The 19,763-nt window shown below is 43.9% G+C and overlaps 1 protein-coding gene across 2 annotated transcripts in view; it reads left to right on the top strand.

Moving 5' to 3' along the window:
* Nucleotides 1-649: 649 nt before the first annotated feature.
* Nucleotides 650-19,763, top strand: part of PIWIL4 (piwi like RNA-mediated gene silencing 4) — a 45,656-nt gene continuing 26,542 nt past the window's right edge. For both annotated transcript variants that reach the window (XM_045483592.1, XM_045483591.1), the window contains exons 1-8: nucleotides 650-799; nucleotides 1,989-2,067; nucleotides 4,788-4,913; nucleotides 6,835-7,049; nucleotides 11,617-11,738; nucleotides 13,157-13,237; nucleotides 14,759-14,956; nucleotides 16,708-16,819. In XM_045483592.1, the coding sequence (XP_045339548.1) occupies nucleotides 731-799; nucleotides 1,989-2,067; nucleotides 4,788-4,913; nucleotides 6,835-7,049; nucleotides 11,617-11,738; nucleotides 13,157-13,237; nucleotides 14,759-14,956; nucleotides 16,708-16,819 (1,002 nt within the window). In that variant the 5' untranslated portion in view covers nucleotides 650-730. The remainder of the gene's footprint in view (nucleotides 800-1,988; nucleotides 2,068-4,787; nucleotides 4,914-6,834; nucleotides 7,050-11,616; nucleotides 11,739-13,156; nucleotides 13,238-14,758; nucleotides 14,957-16,707; nucleotides 16,820-19,763) is intronic.

Raw genomic sequence — 19,763 nt, 5'->3', positions numbered from 1 at the left:
AAAATTTCTTCCAGATCGCAAAGAAAAACACGAGAAACCCGATTTTCAAAAAAGGGCAACAGATGAAACAAAAAATGGCAGCAGAGGGGCGCCTGGGTGGCGCAGTCGGTTAAGCGTCCGACTTCAGCCAGGTCACGATCTCGCGGTCCGTGATTTCGAGCCCCGCGTCAGGCTCTGGGCTGATGGCTCAGAGCCTGGAGCCTGTTTCCGATTCTGTGTCTCCCTCTCTCTCTGCCCCTCCCCGGTTCATGCTCTGTCTCTCTCTGTCCCCAAAATAAATAAACGTTGAAAAAAAAAAAATTAAAAAAAAAAAAAAATGGCAGCAGATGTAAACAGACAACTCACGGAATGGAAAACGCTGTGGCTGTCACACCTAGGTGTTTACGCACACTAGTGAGCAGAGAGGACGAAAGGAGACCAGAAGTTCGATGCAACCTTAGACACGCAAGACGGGCAAGACCCAGATGGGTGGACGATGCCAAATTTGGAGGGGGGGGAGCTGGAGAGCAAACGGAAGTCCGGGCCTCCCCCTCCCCCCACCCCAGCCACGGGCCACGGGCCACGGGATCCCGGTGGGCGGTGCACGCTCCTCCACCCACGCGCGCCTGCGTTGCGCCTCTCACCACGGTGGCCCACCCGGCGTCACAGCCTCGCCCGCTGGCAGCCGTGGGACGAATCTCCTGACTGAGACCTCGCTGCCTTTGAAGTCGCTGTGCTCTTGGTGGCGAACATGAGTGGTCGCGCCCGCGTGAGGGCACGAGGCAGGGCCCGCAGCCCCAGCCCCGCGGACGCGCCGTCGGTGTGTAGAACGTGTGGCCGACGCGGTCTCGCTCTCTCCTCTTCTGCCTTCTTCGTGGACAGCGCGTCCTTCTGCGCTGACCTCTCCCTGTCTGCTGGGAAGGCGTGGCGTATTTTACCTTTCCGCTTTGAGCCTTCCCGGGGCTTCTCGCATTTTTCCCTTCTGCGGGGGTGGGGGGGGGGGGTCTCATCCGAGGAAGATATTCGTGGAGATATTTTGCTTAGCGAAGGGTACTGGGAGCTGGAGGCCGGTGTGTCAGTCTTTCCTACTTTCTGAGTGTTGCTTAATTACTTGACTGGGTTCTAAGTCTCCTGGTAAAAAATTCCTGCACCTTCGATAGTACTCTTACAGGGCATATAGCCTGATATGATTTGTCTCCCCAATTCATGCATAAAAATGAGTAATTTCAAGCACAGATGTGGTTTAGGTTCGATTGCTATTTCTCGACACACAAGGCAGCGAGGTTAAATTGGCTGGCAAATCAGCAACTTTTGAGCGATGTGACTTACTCCTTGTCAGTCCTTCGAGCAGTCTCGTAGACCAAAAGTACTCAAAAGTGGGTAGTCTGTGGTCATTGTGCCTTTACTTCCATGGCATTGCTTTCTCTTGACTTCATGCATTTTTTTTTTAGCAGTCCAAGATACTTTTTGTCTTGAACAACAAGAAATAGTTACTGCGAGAAGAGAAAATATTAAGGGTTCTCTCGGTCTGTTTTACAAACTAATTTGAGACCCATTTATTCAGGACAGCCCTCACCCGAGCTAGTGACCCAGGTTGCCTGGGCCCAGTTTATTTTCTTGCTACTAACCTGTTCATACTGGAGGCCCCGCGTGTGGAGGCTGTGAAGGCAGGAGCTGTGTGTGTTCGTGGGTACCACCTTCCGTGTGATGAATTTCCCCGGGCAGGAGAGTCACAGCTGCCTCTCTACACCTCCAGGGTGTGACAGCAGCGTCTGGCTCACAGTCAAGATTAAGGTCTGATAAATGGGGAAAACTATAGCTTGTCCTTGTCCTTTTTTTCTAGAATGGGCAGTCTCTTAGCATCTCTCAAGCGTTTTCCCTGTTAGCATTATTAGCTCATGGTAATCTGATGACTTAAAACATGATACAGTTCTTATTTTGTGTTAACCTTTGGGTTTATGATTTAACATCTTAAATGTAACCAAGGTGTTTTTTTCCTCCTATTTTAGCCTACATCTGTTGATATTAGTGCCAGTGAAGCATCCTGTACTGGTGACTTTGCGGGAACGAGCAGGATTTCCCAGACACGTAAGTGCAACCCCATCTGTCCCATCCGGCTCCTCTCCATCTGAAGGGAACAGGAGTGACCACTCAGCGTTATAGCAGCAGGCTCACTTCTCAAACATTCCATTTACCTTTTCTTGGAGGATCCCGTGTTTGTGTGTTAGGTTTCTTTGGGACTCCCCAAACACAGTCTGCTGCTGAATTTCCTGAGACTGCTTGGTAGTTGGGCATCCACAGGCACCAGGAATCCAGTTTTCTGATCTTTTCCGTTCACTGAATAATTAAAAAACATTTTTTAAAAATTCTTTATGAGGGGCACCTGGGTGGCTCAGTTGGTTGAGCGTCCAACTTCGGCTCAGGTCATGATCTCGCAGTTTGTGAGTTTGAGCCCCATGTCGGGCTCTGTGCTGACGGCTCAGAGCCTGGAACCTGCTTCGGATTCTGTGTGTGTGTCTCTCTCTCTCTCTGTCCCTCCCCCACTCACGCTCTGTCTGTCTCTCTCTCTGCTCCTCCTCCACTCACGCTGTCTCTCTCTCCTTTGGAAATAAATACACATTAAAAAAAATAAAAAAAAATTCTTTATGATATATAGATGCTCATGCCGCCACCCTGCAGGGATGGAAGAAACCTGGCTTACCTACGGCCGCTGCTTTCTTCTTTTTTCCCCACCCATGGTAGACATCACCATTTGATGGCAGCTCTCTTCACTGCAAACCCAGATTTGGCCTCAGGGTCTTGTCAACATACTACTGCAGGTAGCCGCTATCACAGTGTGGGGTGGCGTGCCCGTACGCTGGTTTGTGAGGGCCGCCGTGACAAAGTACCGCGGACTGGGTAGTTTGAACAATAGAAGAGTGTCATCTCATAATTCTGAAGGCTGGAAGTCCAAACCCACGGCGTCCACGGAATTGGTTTCTTCTAGGCCTCTCTCCTTGGCTTGTAGATGGCTGTCTTCTCCCTGTGTCTTCACATGGTCTTCCCTCTGTATTTGTCTGTGTCTTGATCTTATGAGGACACCAGTCATATTGGATTAGGGCTCATGCTAATGACATCATTTTAGCTTAATTACCTTATTAAAGACTCCGTCTCCAAATACAGTCACATTCTGAGATATTAGGGGTTAGACCTTCAACATATGAATTTTGGGCCACACAATTCACCCCATTCGACCACTGCCAAAACCTGTTAGCCTTCTCCCTTGTTCTGACTATGAAGTGATTGATTGATTGCTAACAACCATGTAAGCTCGAAGCACTAAGGTGCTCCCAGACTCTGTGAATCAGCAGTCTGTCCACCGTCGTGTGCCTGGCTCTCTTGTTCTCCACCAGGGTTTTCCCAACTCTACTGAAGGACCCTCTGTGATCTGAGCTCACAGAAGTGAACTGGTCCCTCAGAAGACCTGTTCTGAGAGGCTGCACCTCAGGTCCAGCACTCCTGCCACCATTCAAAGGCTAGTCCAGCTTCTCTTGGGAATTTCTTTCCATGCCTGCTGCCCATCACTTGCGACGAGCAAGTGCTGGAGAGTGATTTTTATTTATTTATTTATGTATTTTTAAAAATTGTGGCAAAATATACACAATGTAAAATGTACCATTTTAACCATTTTTAATTGTATGACTCCATTGGCATCAAGGACATTCACATTGCTGTGAATCACATCACCAGCACCAGCTCTGAGTGACTTTTTATTTTTTAACCTTACAAAACTGAAACCCTACACTCATTAAGGAATAACTCCCCATTTCCCCCTCCCTCTAGCCCCTGGAAAGTACCACCTTATGGTAGATTGATTTTTTAGAAACTACCCAACACCTTTTGAAACCAAGAGCAGTGAAAGATATGGATAATATAGCAAGAATAATTTTTATAAACGCCTTTTTAAATTAAATAAGTTTTGTGATTTTCCTGGGAGACTCAGACTCCACTGAGAAGGGGATGAACAGCGGTCTTGAGCAAGTGATGGTGTCATTGGGGGCAGTTGCAGTGACTTTGTCAAAAGACAGTAGTCAACTCAGAGCCCTGGAGATTGGTGATACTATTACTTCCTAGTAATACTACTACACTTACTTTGTGACGATATTCTATATTTTTCTATTTTCACATTGTCTTTGAAGTACCAATGTTGTATCCAAAAAACCAGCATCTCTTCGTACCTGTTTAAACAGAAAATGTTCATTTGGAAACAGATTTGACTTTTTCATACTTTCCAGAACCTACGAGTAAATAACATGCCCCAAGTGGAAATGCTGGCTTTCATTTCCAAGGGAATGATCTAGAATAAAAACTGATGGCAGTGTTCTGGGCATTTCAGAGTAAGAGATTCAGCTCCAGTCTGGGAAGAGGTTGGTGTAGACAGTCTTAGTCTGTGACTCTTAAGGGTGTTTGTTACACAGGAGTTGAGGGAGGGAGAGCTACCCTCCATAAGTGAGTGTGGAGAGGGGCCTAGGGATAGAGCTTTTTCTCCATAGCCAAGAGGAGGAGCAGACTAGACCAAAATGTTATAAGGTAGAATTAACTCATCGCATTGTTATTTCTAACAAAACATACCATGCTTCCTTTACAATTGTCAGTTTTTAGGCTGATGACTCCTGTATAGTCATGATTGTTTTCAGCAGTGTGGGCCAGTTTTAATTAAAGCCACAAAAATCTGAGCTTTGGTTATCAATGCACTTTTGATATAGTAGTTGTAAACAATATCACTGGAAAGAAATAGGAGACATTATGGCATTCTCTTCATATTTTAGATGGTGTATCTCCTGATGATGCAAGATGTCCTTTCATCCAAAGAAGGGGGAAAAGCAGACGGGACTTCACGGATCTGGATGTCTGTACCAGAGAGAAATTGGCCCATGTGAGAGATTGCAAAACAGGTACCCTCTCTACACGGTACTTACTTTGTTACCAAAGCTTGCTTAAGGAATTTTAATTTCTAGATCTAAAGTAAACAAGTTTATGTAGTGACTTAAAAGATACTTATTGAACATCTGTTACGTTCAAGGTATTATCCAGACACTAATTGTTTTAGCCTCAATTCTCTCCTTTATTAGTAGAAATAGTAACATTTCCCCAAAACATTTCACTTGTTCAAAAGATTTTCTCCTTCCACCTGGGATAGGGGTTAAAAGAGATGCGCTGTCTCTTTTCCAGCACTTTTCCTATATGGGAAATAATAACCTCCCTGGACTTCAGTCGTGAAAAGAAAGATCTAGCCTATTTTTGGAATTCCTAACCCAGTTTCCAGACTCACCCTTGAAATTGCACCCAGAGTTGTGCGCACATGCATTTTGAGGAAAGTAGGTCTGTTGTCTTCATTAGATTGTTGAGAGGCTTTGTGATACTGTCCCAAAAGGTAAGAGAGACTCCCTGAGGCAGATCAGTTTTCTTCAAACTCCTTACAACCATGCAAAAAAAATTAAGGGATAGATATATTGTTATCTATATTATATTGTATGTCTAACATACACACGCTAACACAAAAAAATTGAAACTAAGTCTCATGAGACAATGCTTGCCCTTACTCTGGTCCACTCTGTTGCATTCCTGTCATTTCGTGAAACATAATTGGTCATCTCATATATTTCCATAACTTCAGCACTAATGGGTCATGATTACAGTTTGCAAACACTGGTATAGATGATTTCCAAGCGTCTTGCCAGCTCTGATATTCTAGGATGACTCCTCTTTGTCCACGAATATGAGCAGCTAAACTATGTTGCCATTTACCAGGATACAGGAAAAGAAAAGAAAGCTTTTCTTTAATTAAAAGAGCACAATTAGTTAATTCCTTCCTCCTAAAAGATATCTACCGTATGTAGAAGCTGAGGAAATAGGCATACATGATGTTTTTTCTTTCTTACCACCTTGGGGGCTCATGTTTCCACTTCCTCCATGAAAGAAAGCAAAATAGTGCCCATTTGGTATAATTTTTTTTTTTTTTTTTTTTTTTTTTTTGTAACATGAACACCGGATGATTCCCTACAAGGAGAAGTTGGAAGTAACTCTGCATTTGTGTCCTCCTTGATTCTGTCCTAGAGGGAATTCATGCCATCTTGAGCACAGAACAGCTATATTGAAGCTAGCTCTGAATTTGTCCTGTAGGTTTTGAAGAAGTGAATAAAAACTTCTGTAAGGGATGCAGTTTCTGGAAGCACACATGGCCTCCCTGTGTGTGCAGAAAACAGAAACCCAGAGGCCTTGTCTGGTTTTACACATAAAAGATGTGTGATTTCTTTTTCTCTCCCCTGTCCTGCCCCTCAGTCTCTGCCCTGGGACTTGTAGAGTGGTGTAACCACTGATTGAACTGTTCCAGAATTTTCACAAGTATGGGGGTTAACTTTTGATTCTCTGGATTTCCAAGGGGCTGGGAGCTGTGTTCATGGAAGAACCGGACATTTCTTTATAATCCAAGAGCAGCATATTTTCAGAGCAGCATCTGAAAATATTACCTGAGCCAGTTTGAATTTCAGATGCAGAGCTGGAAGGCAAGTTTTGGAAGGAGTCCTGGGGTAGTTGAATTCTGACGCTTCTCTTTTCCCAAGGAGAAGAATGTCTATGTCTTCTCTTATGTACTTATGAGGTCTGCTTTACACATGATCCCTTTTAATTTCCTAAATGTGTGTTTGTAGGACTCTATAAGATTACCAGGCTATAGGTCGTTAGAGCTTGTCTTGTGTCACTGACACAAGCAACAACTATGCAGGAGCAAATAAAATTGTTAAATGATGCGATCATTATTAGCATGGTGTGATTTTATTTTGGTTTAAAAAAATGTTTTTTATTTGTCTTCTTCAGGTTCCAGTGGAGTACCTGTGAAGCTGGTCACAAACCTCTTTAATTTAGATTTGCCCCAGGACTGGCAACTATACCAGTATCATGTGACATATGTTCCAGATTTAGAGTCTAGAAGGCTGAGAATTGCTTTGCTTTATAATCATAGGGAACTTTCTAACAAAGCAAAAGCATTTGATGGTGTCATCCTTTTTCTCACACAGAAACTGGAAGAAAAGGTACAGTGTGGTTAATGTTTATACTTGCACACACATGCGTATACTTACACTCATCCATGTATATTTAAGAGGTTAGCTGATTGTCTTAACAGTTGGAATGAGTGTTTCACTCTCTCCCTTCCTCTTTCCTGTTCCCATGCCTGAGAGGAAAAAGATTTCCTAATTAAGACCTCATCAGTAATTGATTTCTTAATTAAGAAGCTGATGATCTTAAGAGCTGTAATACAAACACTGATTTTTTAACTACTGCTTTTTTTTTTTTTTAAAGCAAAGTGTCCTTGAAATAGGCATCCTTTTTAAACTTTTCCCCAAATAGATAAGACTTTAAGAAACACCGTATAGCCTATGGATGGCTTCAGAGCTTTAAATTTACTCTACATTTTTTGCTCCTACACACTTGTATCTGTGAGTCCAAATAACTTTATATCCGTTTCTGATTCAAAAAGTGTCATTTCTTTTATCATATGAAATGAGTTATTGATACCAGTTTTAAGGATTTGTTTTAATGGTGTGATCATGGAAAATGGCAATTGCATGATTCATATTCCTTTATCCATGTTTTTATACCTTCAACATTTTCACTCCTAAAATATATTGTTATTGACGTTTTTATCATATGCTTTGTTCGGAGGCAGTATTAAAATCACTACAACGAAAAAAGACCTCATCAGTAATTGATTTCTTAATTAAGAAGCTGACGATCTGGCATTAAAAAAAAATAAGAGCTGTAATACAAACACTGAGTTTTTAACTACTACTTTTTTTTTTAAAGGCGACGTGTCCTTGAAATGGGCATCCTTTTTAAACTTTTCCCCAAGTAGACAAGATACAGACCAAAAAGAACCAGTTTTTTTATAAAAAATTAAAATGGAGCATTGGATTAAAACTTTATGCTTCTATTCCTGAGAAAGCTTAGTCTTTTAGTTCAACATTTTGGACAGGATAATACCAAGGCATAAATTCAAATTTCTGGACTCCACATAAATCTCTGTGAATTTCCTCAAGAAATGCATTCTTTTTATTTTTAAGAGAGTGGGAGCGCATACACACAATAGGGGAGAGGTAAAGAGGGAGAGGGAGAGAGAGGCTCTTAAGCAGACTCCATGCTAAGCGTGGAGCCTGACACAGGGCTTGATCCTACAATTCTCGGATTGTGACTTGTGCCAAAATCAAGAGTCGGTCGCGTAACTGATGGAGCCCCCCAGGTACCTGAACAAATGCATTAATGAGCACTTTTGGGGCCTATATCTTTTTACAAGAGCCTAACATTTATAGGAGCTACTTGAGTGATTATTTTCTCTGGATATGGAATTTGCAAGTTGTACCATAGGTTTAAATTTGGTGGCTTGGAAAATCCAGATGTGTAAATTTAGAAACACTTGAATTCATCCTAAGTCCTTACTGATTTAATATTTTGTTCTATGACCAGATATTGATAGCACGCTAATATGCGGCGCCTCTCATACTTGAATGATATACATTTCAGGTGTATTGTTATAATTAAAAATCATCTTGTTCTTGTACATACATCTGTAGTAACAGTAAACTAGATATGTTAGTATTATATACCCACCTTGAATAGTCCAGCATACTTCAATTGTAACCAAAATGGAGAAATTTTACTTGACAGGTGCTCGGAATAAGTTAATATTACTTGTTTCCTATTCAAAATGAGCATGTGGTATGTACCTTATTGTTGGGGGTGGAATCTAATGAAGAGGCAGCTGAGTAAACACCTAGTGAGACAAGTCAGGACTATCGATTTTATTTCCCAGACACAGGTGATATGGGATTTAGACAAAAGAGTGTTGTCTTGTACCTTATCAACATATGACCTGCTACCCAGTGACAGTGAACTAGAAATAGTAAAAAGAAATAGTGTCCCAACAAACATGTTACTATGTTCACCTTTTTATTCTGGTCTTCATTGGTCTCAGGCTTGTCCAGCACTCCCATCCATCCTCTACACACTTTGCAGGGTGCTCATTTTTGTTCAAAGAGCCCCTTCCACCAATCATTCATTGTACTCCCACATAGTGCAGTTCTAGAAGTCCTGTTCTGCTGCTCCCTGGCCTTCCGCTGTCTTGCAGGCCCCATTTGTGTATCTGAGGCCGTGACCTGGATGGCTGTCACTAGTCACATCTATTTGCCATTCTTATGCTTTCATTCCACACTTCGAAGGGGCCTGGTGTGTGACTGCCATCATAGAGGAAACCAGGAAACCAGGACAGATAGAACAAGGTTCTTGTCAAAACACTTCAACTTAGCGCTAAGGTCATTTCCAACTAAATACGGCACAAGGTTATTTATAAATGAATACAAGACAAGGTGACGTTATTGAGTGCGTGCTCTGCCAGGCTCTTTATATGTGTGATCTCGTTTAATCCTCTCATCACTCCTGGAGCCTCAGAAAGGTTAAGTATCTTGTCCAAGGTCTTTATAGAGAGGTTGATGAAAGATTGTTCCCAGCAGGATACTTGAAGGGAAGCAATACTGGCTCCTAGGATTTGGATCAATGCAGGGGATGAAGGCGGTTAGAGGGAATTCCGAGACAGAAGGACAGGAAGGAGCAAAGGCACAATGATAGAAGGGGAGGGGCATGTTTTAGAAACTTCTGATCATTCAGGTTTAGCCAGGAAGGAATGGAAGTTGTGCCTCTAAGGTAGGGAGAATCTTAAATGTCCAGGTGAGGGATAGGGACTGCCCTCCATGGACCACTGAAGCCTTTGAGAGAGGGTTTCCATGAGAGCTGTGTTACATTGCAGTTGCTCTCATCATATCCCATTGAATGGTTGGCAGGAGAAAGGGGGAAGATTGATAAAGTGCCCCTGGAAAACTCTGGGCAGGGTGTCAGAGGGGCTTGAAGAAAGGTACAAAGTGCTGCCATTTATTTAACCTTCCTGAGTGCATGGATAAGGATAAGGATAAGATCAGTGAATTATCTCATGTGATTTTCACAACCTGTGACTTCGGTGAGACTTCCTCCCATTTTAGAGATGGGAAAAGGTCTTAAGGAACTATAGTAGCTTGCTGTATATCACAGGCTGTAAGAGGCTGAGGACCAAGGTTTGTTCAATTCCCAGTCATGTGCTCTTAAGCCCTGTGGTAAATAACTGGAACAGCTAAACTAGATAAAGGTATTGCCAGTGTAGAAGTGCTAAGACTTGCCAGCCGATTAGCTGGTGGATTGACAAATGAAAGCCCACTCTGGCACCAGCAGCCCCGGCACTGGATGTGTGGGGATGGATGTTAACAGACACAGGAGCCAAGGAGTTGGCATTTGGTAGGGAGGGTATAGGCAGCATTGATGAGTTTGCTTAGAGGGCTGTTAGGAATGCAGATCCCAGATGGAAGTCTGAGTGGGGACCACTGCTGTCACCCCCACACCAGCCCCTCAGCCAATGTCCTTTGTTGTCTGAAGCCTTTGTCCTGAAGTCCCTACGGCAGTTTGAGAGCATCATGCCTGCTAGACTTCTCTCGGATGTTGATGAGCTCTTCCTGCATCCACCCCCTTCTGATTTCTCTCAATTTTATTTGAGGAAGAAATCATTTCATGCCCTGTGAAAGGACCTGTTTCTCTTTGTTTCCATACAGTAAACCATTCCTGCCCTATATTTCTGGTTGAACCTGAAAGTGACTGAAATTACACTTTAACTATTGGAAGTAGGGATAAAATTCATAAATACCTGTTAATGAGCTGACCTCTTCTGATTCCTTACCCTTCTGAAAGATCCTTGGTCATTGATTTTTATTGACTGATTTGATCATTCTTTTATTCCAAAACCCTGTACCAAGTCCTATCTGGTCTAAAAAGTTTTACATTTCTTGGGGAGCTGGTATAGAAATTTTCATGCATTCATTCTTTTGTTAGAAGATTGTTCCAAATATGAGAAGCATACGAATTTCTCTAGATGTTTCAAAAAGTAATAAAATCAGATTCTCTATCTGTTTTCACGTCTACTGATTACTCCCCTTTGTCCTCACATTTACTTCCACTCTTGCAAATCTCCTCTCCTTATGTTTCTTCCTCTATTCTTCTCTGTTCTTCTGTTTTATGAAAAACAGTTGATAGACTGTCTTTTGGAATCCACAAACCCAGAATGGGCAGGACAGTCCACATATAGGCTTCTGGGTGTCTGTGAACACCCTGAAAATAGGTGTATCATTGTGGCATACAGGTATGTAAAGTTTTCTTGGGACAATGCCTGCAACTTTAATCAGACTCTCGAAGTGATTTGTGACCGGCCCCCCCAAGTTGCGTCTGCTCCCCCCACCAAATAAGATGAAGAAACCTTGCTCTGGATTTCTCTTTGGATCAAGTCTCTGTACCCTAAGCCTGATTTTGATTCTCCATTAAGATCTTCCATTAAGAGGAGAGAAACGTGTTGCCTTTCTAGGATTAGCAAGATAGAAAAAACCTCCAAGTGTAATGTGATTAGATTATTACATTACTAACACCTGCAGTTTTGTTTTGTTAATGCATGTTAAATTGTGATGGCTGTATCATATCTAATTTTTTCACACCCGGGGACAATCTGGAGTGCCTATTAAGTGCATCTTTTCCCAGGTCACGGAGTTGTCAAGTGAAACTCACAGAGGCGGGACTGTAAAGATGACTATCACTCTGACAAGGGAGCTGCCGGCAAGTTCCTCCGTGTGCATCCAGGTCTTCAATATCATCTTCAAAAAGTGAGGCACCCCACGTGTTCATTTAATTGAGGCTAGAGACACCTTTCATCACGGAGCCAGGGTGTGACGGCTGTCAGCCATCTCGCGGGCCACCTGTGAGCAGCAGTGTCGTCCGTGGGGCACTTCCCCATGTACTTTCACGTACGTGTGCAGTACTATGCCCGCAGTCCCTCACAGCCCCTCACTGGCTCCCATCTAGTCATCCAGTGCTCCTTGAGTGGGGACAAAGAGCTTAAGGGTTGTGATGTCTCAGAGATAGCAGCTGTGGGTGGGGGAGGGTTGCCTTTTCCTTACCCTCTCTCACCCTCCACCCCAGACTTAAATATTCTCTGTTACTTGTTACCAGCTGCTTTCTGCTCTCGCCCCACCCTCAGGCCCCTGCCCTTCCCCCCATGAACCCCTGCGGCAGAAGGAAGGGTGTGATTACACGACTCAGTGTCCTTGAAATTGATGCAAGGGTTACTTGCTTCAGTGTTACCTGGGATGGGGGGTGAAACTCCATAAAATGCAGATTTCCTCGACCCTCCCTGGACCTAGTAAACAGAACATCAAGAATAGGGCCTGAAAAATCCATATTTTGAGTACACTTTCTAGATGACACACGGCAACACAAAGGCTTGTGAACCACAATTTTCCACACTACTGGTGTGGACCAGCAAGATGACATGTCCAGAAACCTTTGACGCCAGCCCTTTGCTCAATAATGGCCTCTGGACAGGAGGAGGACGGAGGGGTTTGGTTGTTGGGTTGGGCACATAAAGGAATCCACCCCCACCCCCAGATGTATTATTTCCTAATTCTAGTCAGACATCTTGCTGAGCAGCCTTAGGTCATGTGTTCAGTATGGTCAGATATGCAGGCTGAGGCTCAGTGTCCTATGGTAGCCAAAATCATGGAGTTATAACCCATGTTTTCTGACCTGAAATGTTTATACTTCCCTCATGCGGTGGGCAGCCTCAGATCAGTGATGTGTCCAGTTCCACAGGTGACCAGGATGTTAGTTGCTGAAGAGGCAGCCATGCCATGTGGGGAGCTTGAGTAGCCTCACGAGAAGCCGCTTCCCCACCTCAAATCAGAGAAGACATCAGAAGAGCCTTCAAACATGGCTTGCCTCGCTCCATCCATGCTAACCAGTATGTGACAACCACAGTCCTGTTGGTGACCACGTATTTATCATTGCAGTTAAGCGCGGAGGACAAAAGCAATTTCAGTGGTACCATTGTCAAATATGAGGAAGTGATAGTTCTCATATACACACGCGTGCTTATATTTAGCATCCAAACCTTCCAGCGCTAGAAGAATGAGAGTTCTATACTTTCTACATACTTTTATCGGGATGTTCAGCATGGGTACAAACTTAGAATTATACCGTTATTAACTGATGTTTACCAAATATTTAGAAATATATATACTTGCAGGATCTTAAAAAAGTTGGCCATGTACCAAATAGGACGGAACTTCTATAAGCCGTCTGAACCAGTGGAAATTCCCCAACACAAGTAGGTTTATTTATATTTTCTGTTACTCTGAAATTGTGGTAACGTGAAGAACATAATTTACGATGCAATATTATGCGATGTTATGCCATTATGCCTCCTCTGAGAGACTGTGTATTATGAAAAGTAATGGATTTTTTTAATTTTCAAGGTTTTTTTTATAGAATGGTGAATGTCAGTGTGAAGCTAGCAGCCTGTTTTCTTATATTAGTGTGCTAGATCACTATCATAAGTCGTGGAAGGAATTCAGAAACTGAGTTTTTTGTGCACGACAAGTAGTAATGAAAGCAGAATAAGCTATATTATGTTATACCACATATTGATACTCTGCTTTCTTGCTGACAGGAAGTTTGGTTGATGTTGGGTCAGCAGAGGTCAGACGAACCAGTCAACTAAACGGGGAAGACTTTTCACTCTGAACTGGGGAGTGGTTGCTTTCGGGAAGGTGGTCAGCTATGTCTGCAACGGGTTGTCAGCTCTCCCAAATATGTGGTCAAACTAAAGACAGAGAGGCAGTGGGTAACCCAAAGACAGATGGGTAAACAAAGGAAGGAGTGCATAAAAGAAAACGAGGGCCACAGTGTTTAGCCTGCTGGCAGGTAGGGAGAACATGGCGGGGTTTCCATATGTTAGTTCAGTGTGTCAGAGTAGTCCGTGGAAAGCACCCTGTTGGTGCTCTCACTTATCTCCCAACCTGGATTAGAAATTCTTGTAGGTCCAGTGTTGTGCCGGGCTGGAGTGGGTGCCCAGCGCACACGCTTGTCCTAAAGGCTGGCTGTGAATCAAGTCCGCAAAGTAAACTGAGACAATTAAAAAAAAACATATTTGCCTGTTCTTTCATGTCTTTTCCATAAATTTTTCTTTTTTAAGACTTCAATCCATGATATCCATGAATGTAGAAAGGAGTTGTAGCCTCTGCTGTGGTGTCCCTTTGTGTGTTTGCATGTGATGTCATTTAGATTATTTCTTGCTCTCGTGAAATCTGTACACTGTCTTCACCGCTGAGTCTGCGTGCTTTTCTGAACCTTGAAGTTTTTGCGCTGGGACGCACAACTCCATAAATGTAGTAATCCTGCAGCTGTGGCTCCCAACCAAGGGCAGGTTTGTCCCCCAGGGGTCATTTGGCAACGTCCAGAAGTATTTTCGGTCGTCACGGTGTGGAGGCTATGCCTGGCTTCTGGTGGGTAGAGGTCAGGGGATATTGCCAAACATCCTGCGGGGCACCGGACGGCTCCTGACACAGAATGATCCAGTCCCAAATGTCGGTAGTGCCAAGGAGGGGGGAATGCTGTTCTCTGGGATGCATTTATCATAAATAATATGCTTAAAGACACTCCCCAGCTAGAAATAACTAAAGATTTTAGTCAGCAACTGGAAGAAATCAGACTGAAGAAAGAGTGTTCTATAAAATCAGGAAAATTGGAACGTAAAATCAAATCATCACTAAAAATGTTTATTGTTTTATGATAGGGCATTTCAAATTTATCTATCTATCTATCTATCTATCTATCTATCTATTTGAAGGTTGTCCCTTTGGCCTGGGTTTGCTATTTCTGTGTCACGGTTTGAGAGCAGGCTCCTATTTACTGCTGATGTGAGTTATAAAATACTCCGGAATGAGACTGTTCTGGAATTCATGACTGATCTCCGCCAGGAAACTACTATGTCCTGCTTTACCCAGACGTGTGAAAAACGGCTGCTGGGTCTCATTGTCCTTACAAGGTAAGAGCCTGCATTTAAGAAAACTTCCTGAGGGAATGAATTCTTTTTATTTTTTTATTTTTTTAATTTTTTTAATGTTTATTTTTTGAGAGAGAGAGAGAGGGACAAAGTGTGAGCAGTGGGGAGGGGCAGAGAGAGAGGGAGACACAGAATCCAAAGCAGGCTCCGGGGTCTGAGCTGTCAGCACAAGAGCCCATCACGAGGCTTGGCTTGAGCCCACGAACCGTGGATAATTATCCGAACACTGTACCCAACTGTGAGATCTTGACCTCAGCCAAAGTCCGACACTTAACTGACTGAGCCACCCAGGCGCCCCGAGGGAATGAATTCTTTATGCTGTTTGGGAACAGGAATAGCCACAGGGCATTGTCCTGAGCACAGATCTGATCAGTTTACTGGCCTGTTTAGACCTGGCCATTCTCAGTTGACTAGAGTTCAGACTTCCTGGAGTGGCCTTCAGGGACCGTCCACTCCTCACACGGCCCTACAGCATCTCTTGCTGCACCCCTCTCCCCACTCCCGAGAGTCTGCACTTTGCTGCTTCAGTGCCCTTGCCTGGATTTTCCACCCTTAATTCTGCCTTTTTAAAGTTCTATTTCCACAAAGTCCTGCTCATACCTCACTGCTTTTCTGAAGCCATCACCTGTCCACTCAGCTGGAAGTACTCAGTTACCTCCCCTGTGCTGTTCCCGTAGCACATTGCTCATAACCCCTTTATTTCATTTTATTCCGTCACAGGAGAGAACATCAGGTCCATGTCTCTTCTTCTCTGTAAGATTAGAGGGGCTTTAAGACCAACATCTTTCAAATCCCGAGGTTTATCTGCATATAATTTTCCCTGCATGCACACTGAACTGAGTTAAACACGGATAGATTAGGTTGCTTCCTGAGTACCAACCACAAAGCTTACCATGTCCTTCTTCAGTCCACAGACAGTTTTTCTAGAGGACGTGTTAATCCTCTTTCTAATCTGGCTTGGAATTTACACTTCAAGTTGTTTTTTCTGGGTTATATAGCAGGGCCATAGGCCTGGTTGTCTTCCATACCACCTGAGGAGAGAAGGCCACCCCTTGATCCTCTTGTCATGATTGCCAGGAATTAGCTTATCACACTATTCCAGAGTAACCTTGCAAAGAACCAAGAGCCTAGGAGACAGCGCTGACAAGGAGGTTCCTGTCTTGAGGCTGGGGCAGCATACAAGAATTTTCCAGGCCACACAGTGCTGCAGGGGGAAATAGACTTTAGAATGATCTTAGCCAGCCTGCTTTGCAGTTTGGCTGAGGGCCAGCCCTCGATGGGAGATCACGTGGGATACCCAGCTGGCATGGTTGATCAACCTTCTTCAGGTGCTTTTTGGCAGAAGAACTATCTGGGAGCTCAAAAACTCTGAGTGATACCAGAAGCTGATGGGAAAGCTTTGAAAATGGGAAAGCTTTGAGCAATGCTTCACCCTTTGAACATACAGGAATAATTTATCTGAAGTTAGAGTGTCTCTCATTGACAAAGATTATGGTCTAATGACTTCCTTACCAGTTTTGTTGGAGAATGGAGGTCTTCCTGTATCCTGAAGAGTTAATGAATGCTCTTCTCAGATAAGAGCCAATCATAAAAAAAAAAAAAAAAAAAGACTATTCTTGTATTACTATTGTAATTTCTGAAATTCTGGAGTCTAATACTTTGAATTAAAGCTGTAGTGAAATAGCCGCTTGTATGATTTGGAAACATTTGTGAAGATTTCTTGCATTTCCCAGATACAATAACAAAACCTACCGCATCGATGACATTGACTGGTCGGTGAAGCCCACGCACACCTTTCAGAAGCAGGATGGCACTGAGATTACCTATGTGGATTACTATAAGCAGGTTGGACTTTTGTACTTTATTCTCGTCTCTCTTCCTCTTAGTTTAGAGAAGTCTCTCTGTTCCTTTCCAGAGCTAACAAGTCCCCCAAATTGTCAGGCTGAGACAGCTTCTGACATAATTCTTCGACTTGTCTCTTCCCCTCCAAACCTGCCTTCCCTGGCTTGGCTCAGACCTGATCCTGTCTCCTGTTGTCCTTCTTCCTGTAGTCTGAGTAATTTCCCTTAAAAGCGTATCTGATAATGTCATTTCCTTGCTTAAAGTATTTCCATGACTTTGTAGTACCTTAGAAGCCAGTCCTAAGCTCCTGGGCAAAGCCCCTTTATGATCTGGCCACTTCCTGCCACTGGAGCCTCATCTGTTACCACTTTCGTTTCCTTTGTTCTGCTGTGCTTATGTTTGTGGTTCCTTTAGTCAGTTACTCCTACCCACCCCCCACCCCCTTGCATCCTCATGCATGTTACTTCCTCTTCCTGGACACCCCTTCACAGCCAGCCAGTCAGTCATCGACACCCTTCAATACTCAGCTCAGCCGTCAACTCTCAGGCAAGCCCCATGGCACTGTCCCCAGGGGCCCCTTCCTGCATTTAGCCCCATCACATTATCATGGGCAGGATGTGAAGGGTCTGACTTCCCTCCTGAACTTTGGGCTCTTTATTTCTGGATACCCAGGGGAACACGGTGCCTTGCCTTGCACGTAGCAGATACTCAAACATTTGTTGACGGAATCTCCCGCTGCCTCCAGGAGCGTGATTCACAATTATCACCATCACTGTTACCTCTACCCCCACCTTCCCCTCGGAGTTCCTTACAGAGGCTCCTTCTCTTTAATGTACAATCGTATTTCAGTCTCCAGAATCTCACAGACATTTCAGAAAACAAACACATAGCAAAAACTCTTCCTTTCTATACGTTCAAGAATATATATGTATAATTTCTTTTTTCCTTAGCTGATTTCTTGGGAAGGTCATCTTCACTGGCTCCAAGCACCTCTTCTGTTCTTCCTCCCTGAAACCTCCGTAGTCTGGCATCCAGTCTGCTGCTATGGAAATAGCTCCGTTTAAAGTCAAATTCAGCTACTGAACTTGTTGTAAGGGGCTTTTTGTGGCACGTGACACCAGTGACCACTCCCACCCGACTGAGTGGCTCTCCTCGTTGACTCCTGGGCACAGCCCTGATGGCTCCCCCCCCAGATTTTGTTGTTGAGTTTCAGCCTCCTTTGGTGCTTTCCCCTTCCTTTCCCTTCGGGTGTTAAATGCGATTATTCACCATGGTTCCCTCATACAGGATCTCCTCTTCATATCTCCAGACCTCTCAAATACAGTATTTTTGCCCTTATTCGTGAATTATACCCATTTCCATTTTCAGACCATATTTTCATGAATGTCCTGCAGGCATTTCAGACCAACATCATTCATTCTGAATTCGTTGTCTTTCACACTCCCGTTTCTCCTTGGAAATTCAACCTCTTGCTTCCGTCCTCTATTTACCCTCACCTGCTCATTCAGTTGTCACCAACATCAGTCCTGCCTTCTTTATCTGTGGATTCTCCCAGGACCCCGTCTCCCTTCCCCAGCCCTATAACCGCTGCATGAATGCAAGACGACTCACGGATCCCCACCTGGAAGATTTGGGTCACCCCCTTATGGTGCCCTTGCCCCAGCTTTGTCTTCGCTGTGCCCTGTTATCCTCACTGCCACCAAACACATCTTCCTGAAATGCTACCCAGAAAGGTGGTTAAGAGCATAGGCTATAGAATAAGGTACTCCTGGCACTGTCTGTGTGACCTTGAGCAAATCACTAAACCTGGAGGGTCATCTGTGAAGGGGAATCATTGATCTGCCTTCATGGGGCCTGTAGCGCAAGCATAGGATGAGGTAGTCATGCCTACAGAGCTTTTAGCCCAGTACCTGCACATGGTGAACACTGGATAAATGCTGGAGACCCGGCCCCTCTTTTCCCAGCCTCCCCTTTCTTCATCTCTGGCATCACACACTTTGGTCCCATCTCACCTTTCAGCCTCATCTGTCACCGCATTGCCACCAGGCACCCCATGCTGCTGTCACCCCATCCACTCGCTGTCACTAAGTGTTTCTCGGCCTTTGCTCGTGTCCACTAGACGCTGGCATAAATCCACACCACACCTTTCCCCTTCACCACCAGCTGAACCCTTAACTTGCAAGTCACGTGTCACCGCATTTGCAAAGTCCTCTCTGACCTTGCTTCCTGTCACATTCACAGAAGAGCTAGTGATTCTCTTCTCTGAGCACTTGTATCACGCATCATGTTGCTTCTAGGATGTCTTCCTTGCAGAACAGGGATGGCATTTGGCTAACCCGTGATGAATAGTGCCTAGCAGAGCATCTTGTGCATGATGCGCTCCATAAGTGTTTGTTTATTAACCACCAAGTTTGTTGAACATTTGGGTTTCTTTCCTGCATGATTAAATTTGTTCTTCCTTGAACAGAGGTATTTTTAGGACCTGTGACATTCTGAAAAGAGAACCATGGTAAAATCCCACTCACTTTCTTTGTAATGAGTTGCGGTTCACTGCATGTATGTTGTAATTAGGGAGAAAAAGAAGGAAATTGTGCCAATTCTAGAATGTCTTCCTCTCTGTCCCAGGAAAAGGAACACTAAATTACAATGTAGTCAACTCTCAAAGTGGACATCTTGATTTTGACTTTTATATTTCTCCATTTTATTTTATCATGAAAAATATTTTCAAATGCTAAGAAAACTGGGCAAGGGAGAAAGTAAAGATTACCTTATGACACAGTTTAAGGGAGACAATTCTTGGCCACGTGCCAGGTAAATGTAATACCCTCTTCCTGGAACATGCCCCGGCGAATCTTTATACTCCCGTATTTTCTTCAAGGTGCTCTTTTGGGCTCTGCTCCTTCGTGAAGCCTTCCCTGATTTACCATCCATGTATTGTTTTCCTACC

This window comes from Leopardus geoffroyi, chromosome D1, assembly GCF_018350155.1.
Source record: "Leopardus geoffroyi isolate Oge1 chromosome D1, O.geoffroyi_Oge1_pat1.0, whole genome shotgun sequence".
Lineage (NCBI taxonomy): Eukaryota > Metazoa > Chordata > Mammalia > Carnivora > Felidae > Leopardus > Leopardus geoffroyi.
Note: the sequence above shows the minus strand (reverse complement) of the source record. Positions and strands in the feature narration are given on the sequence as shown.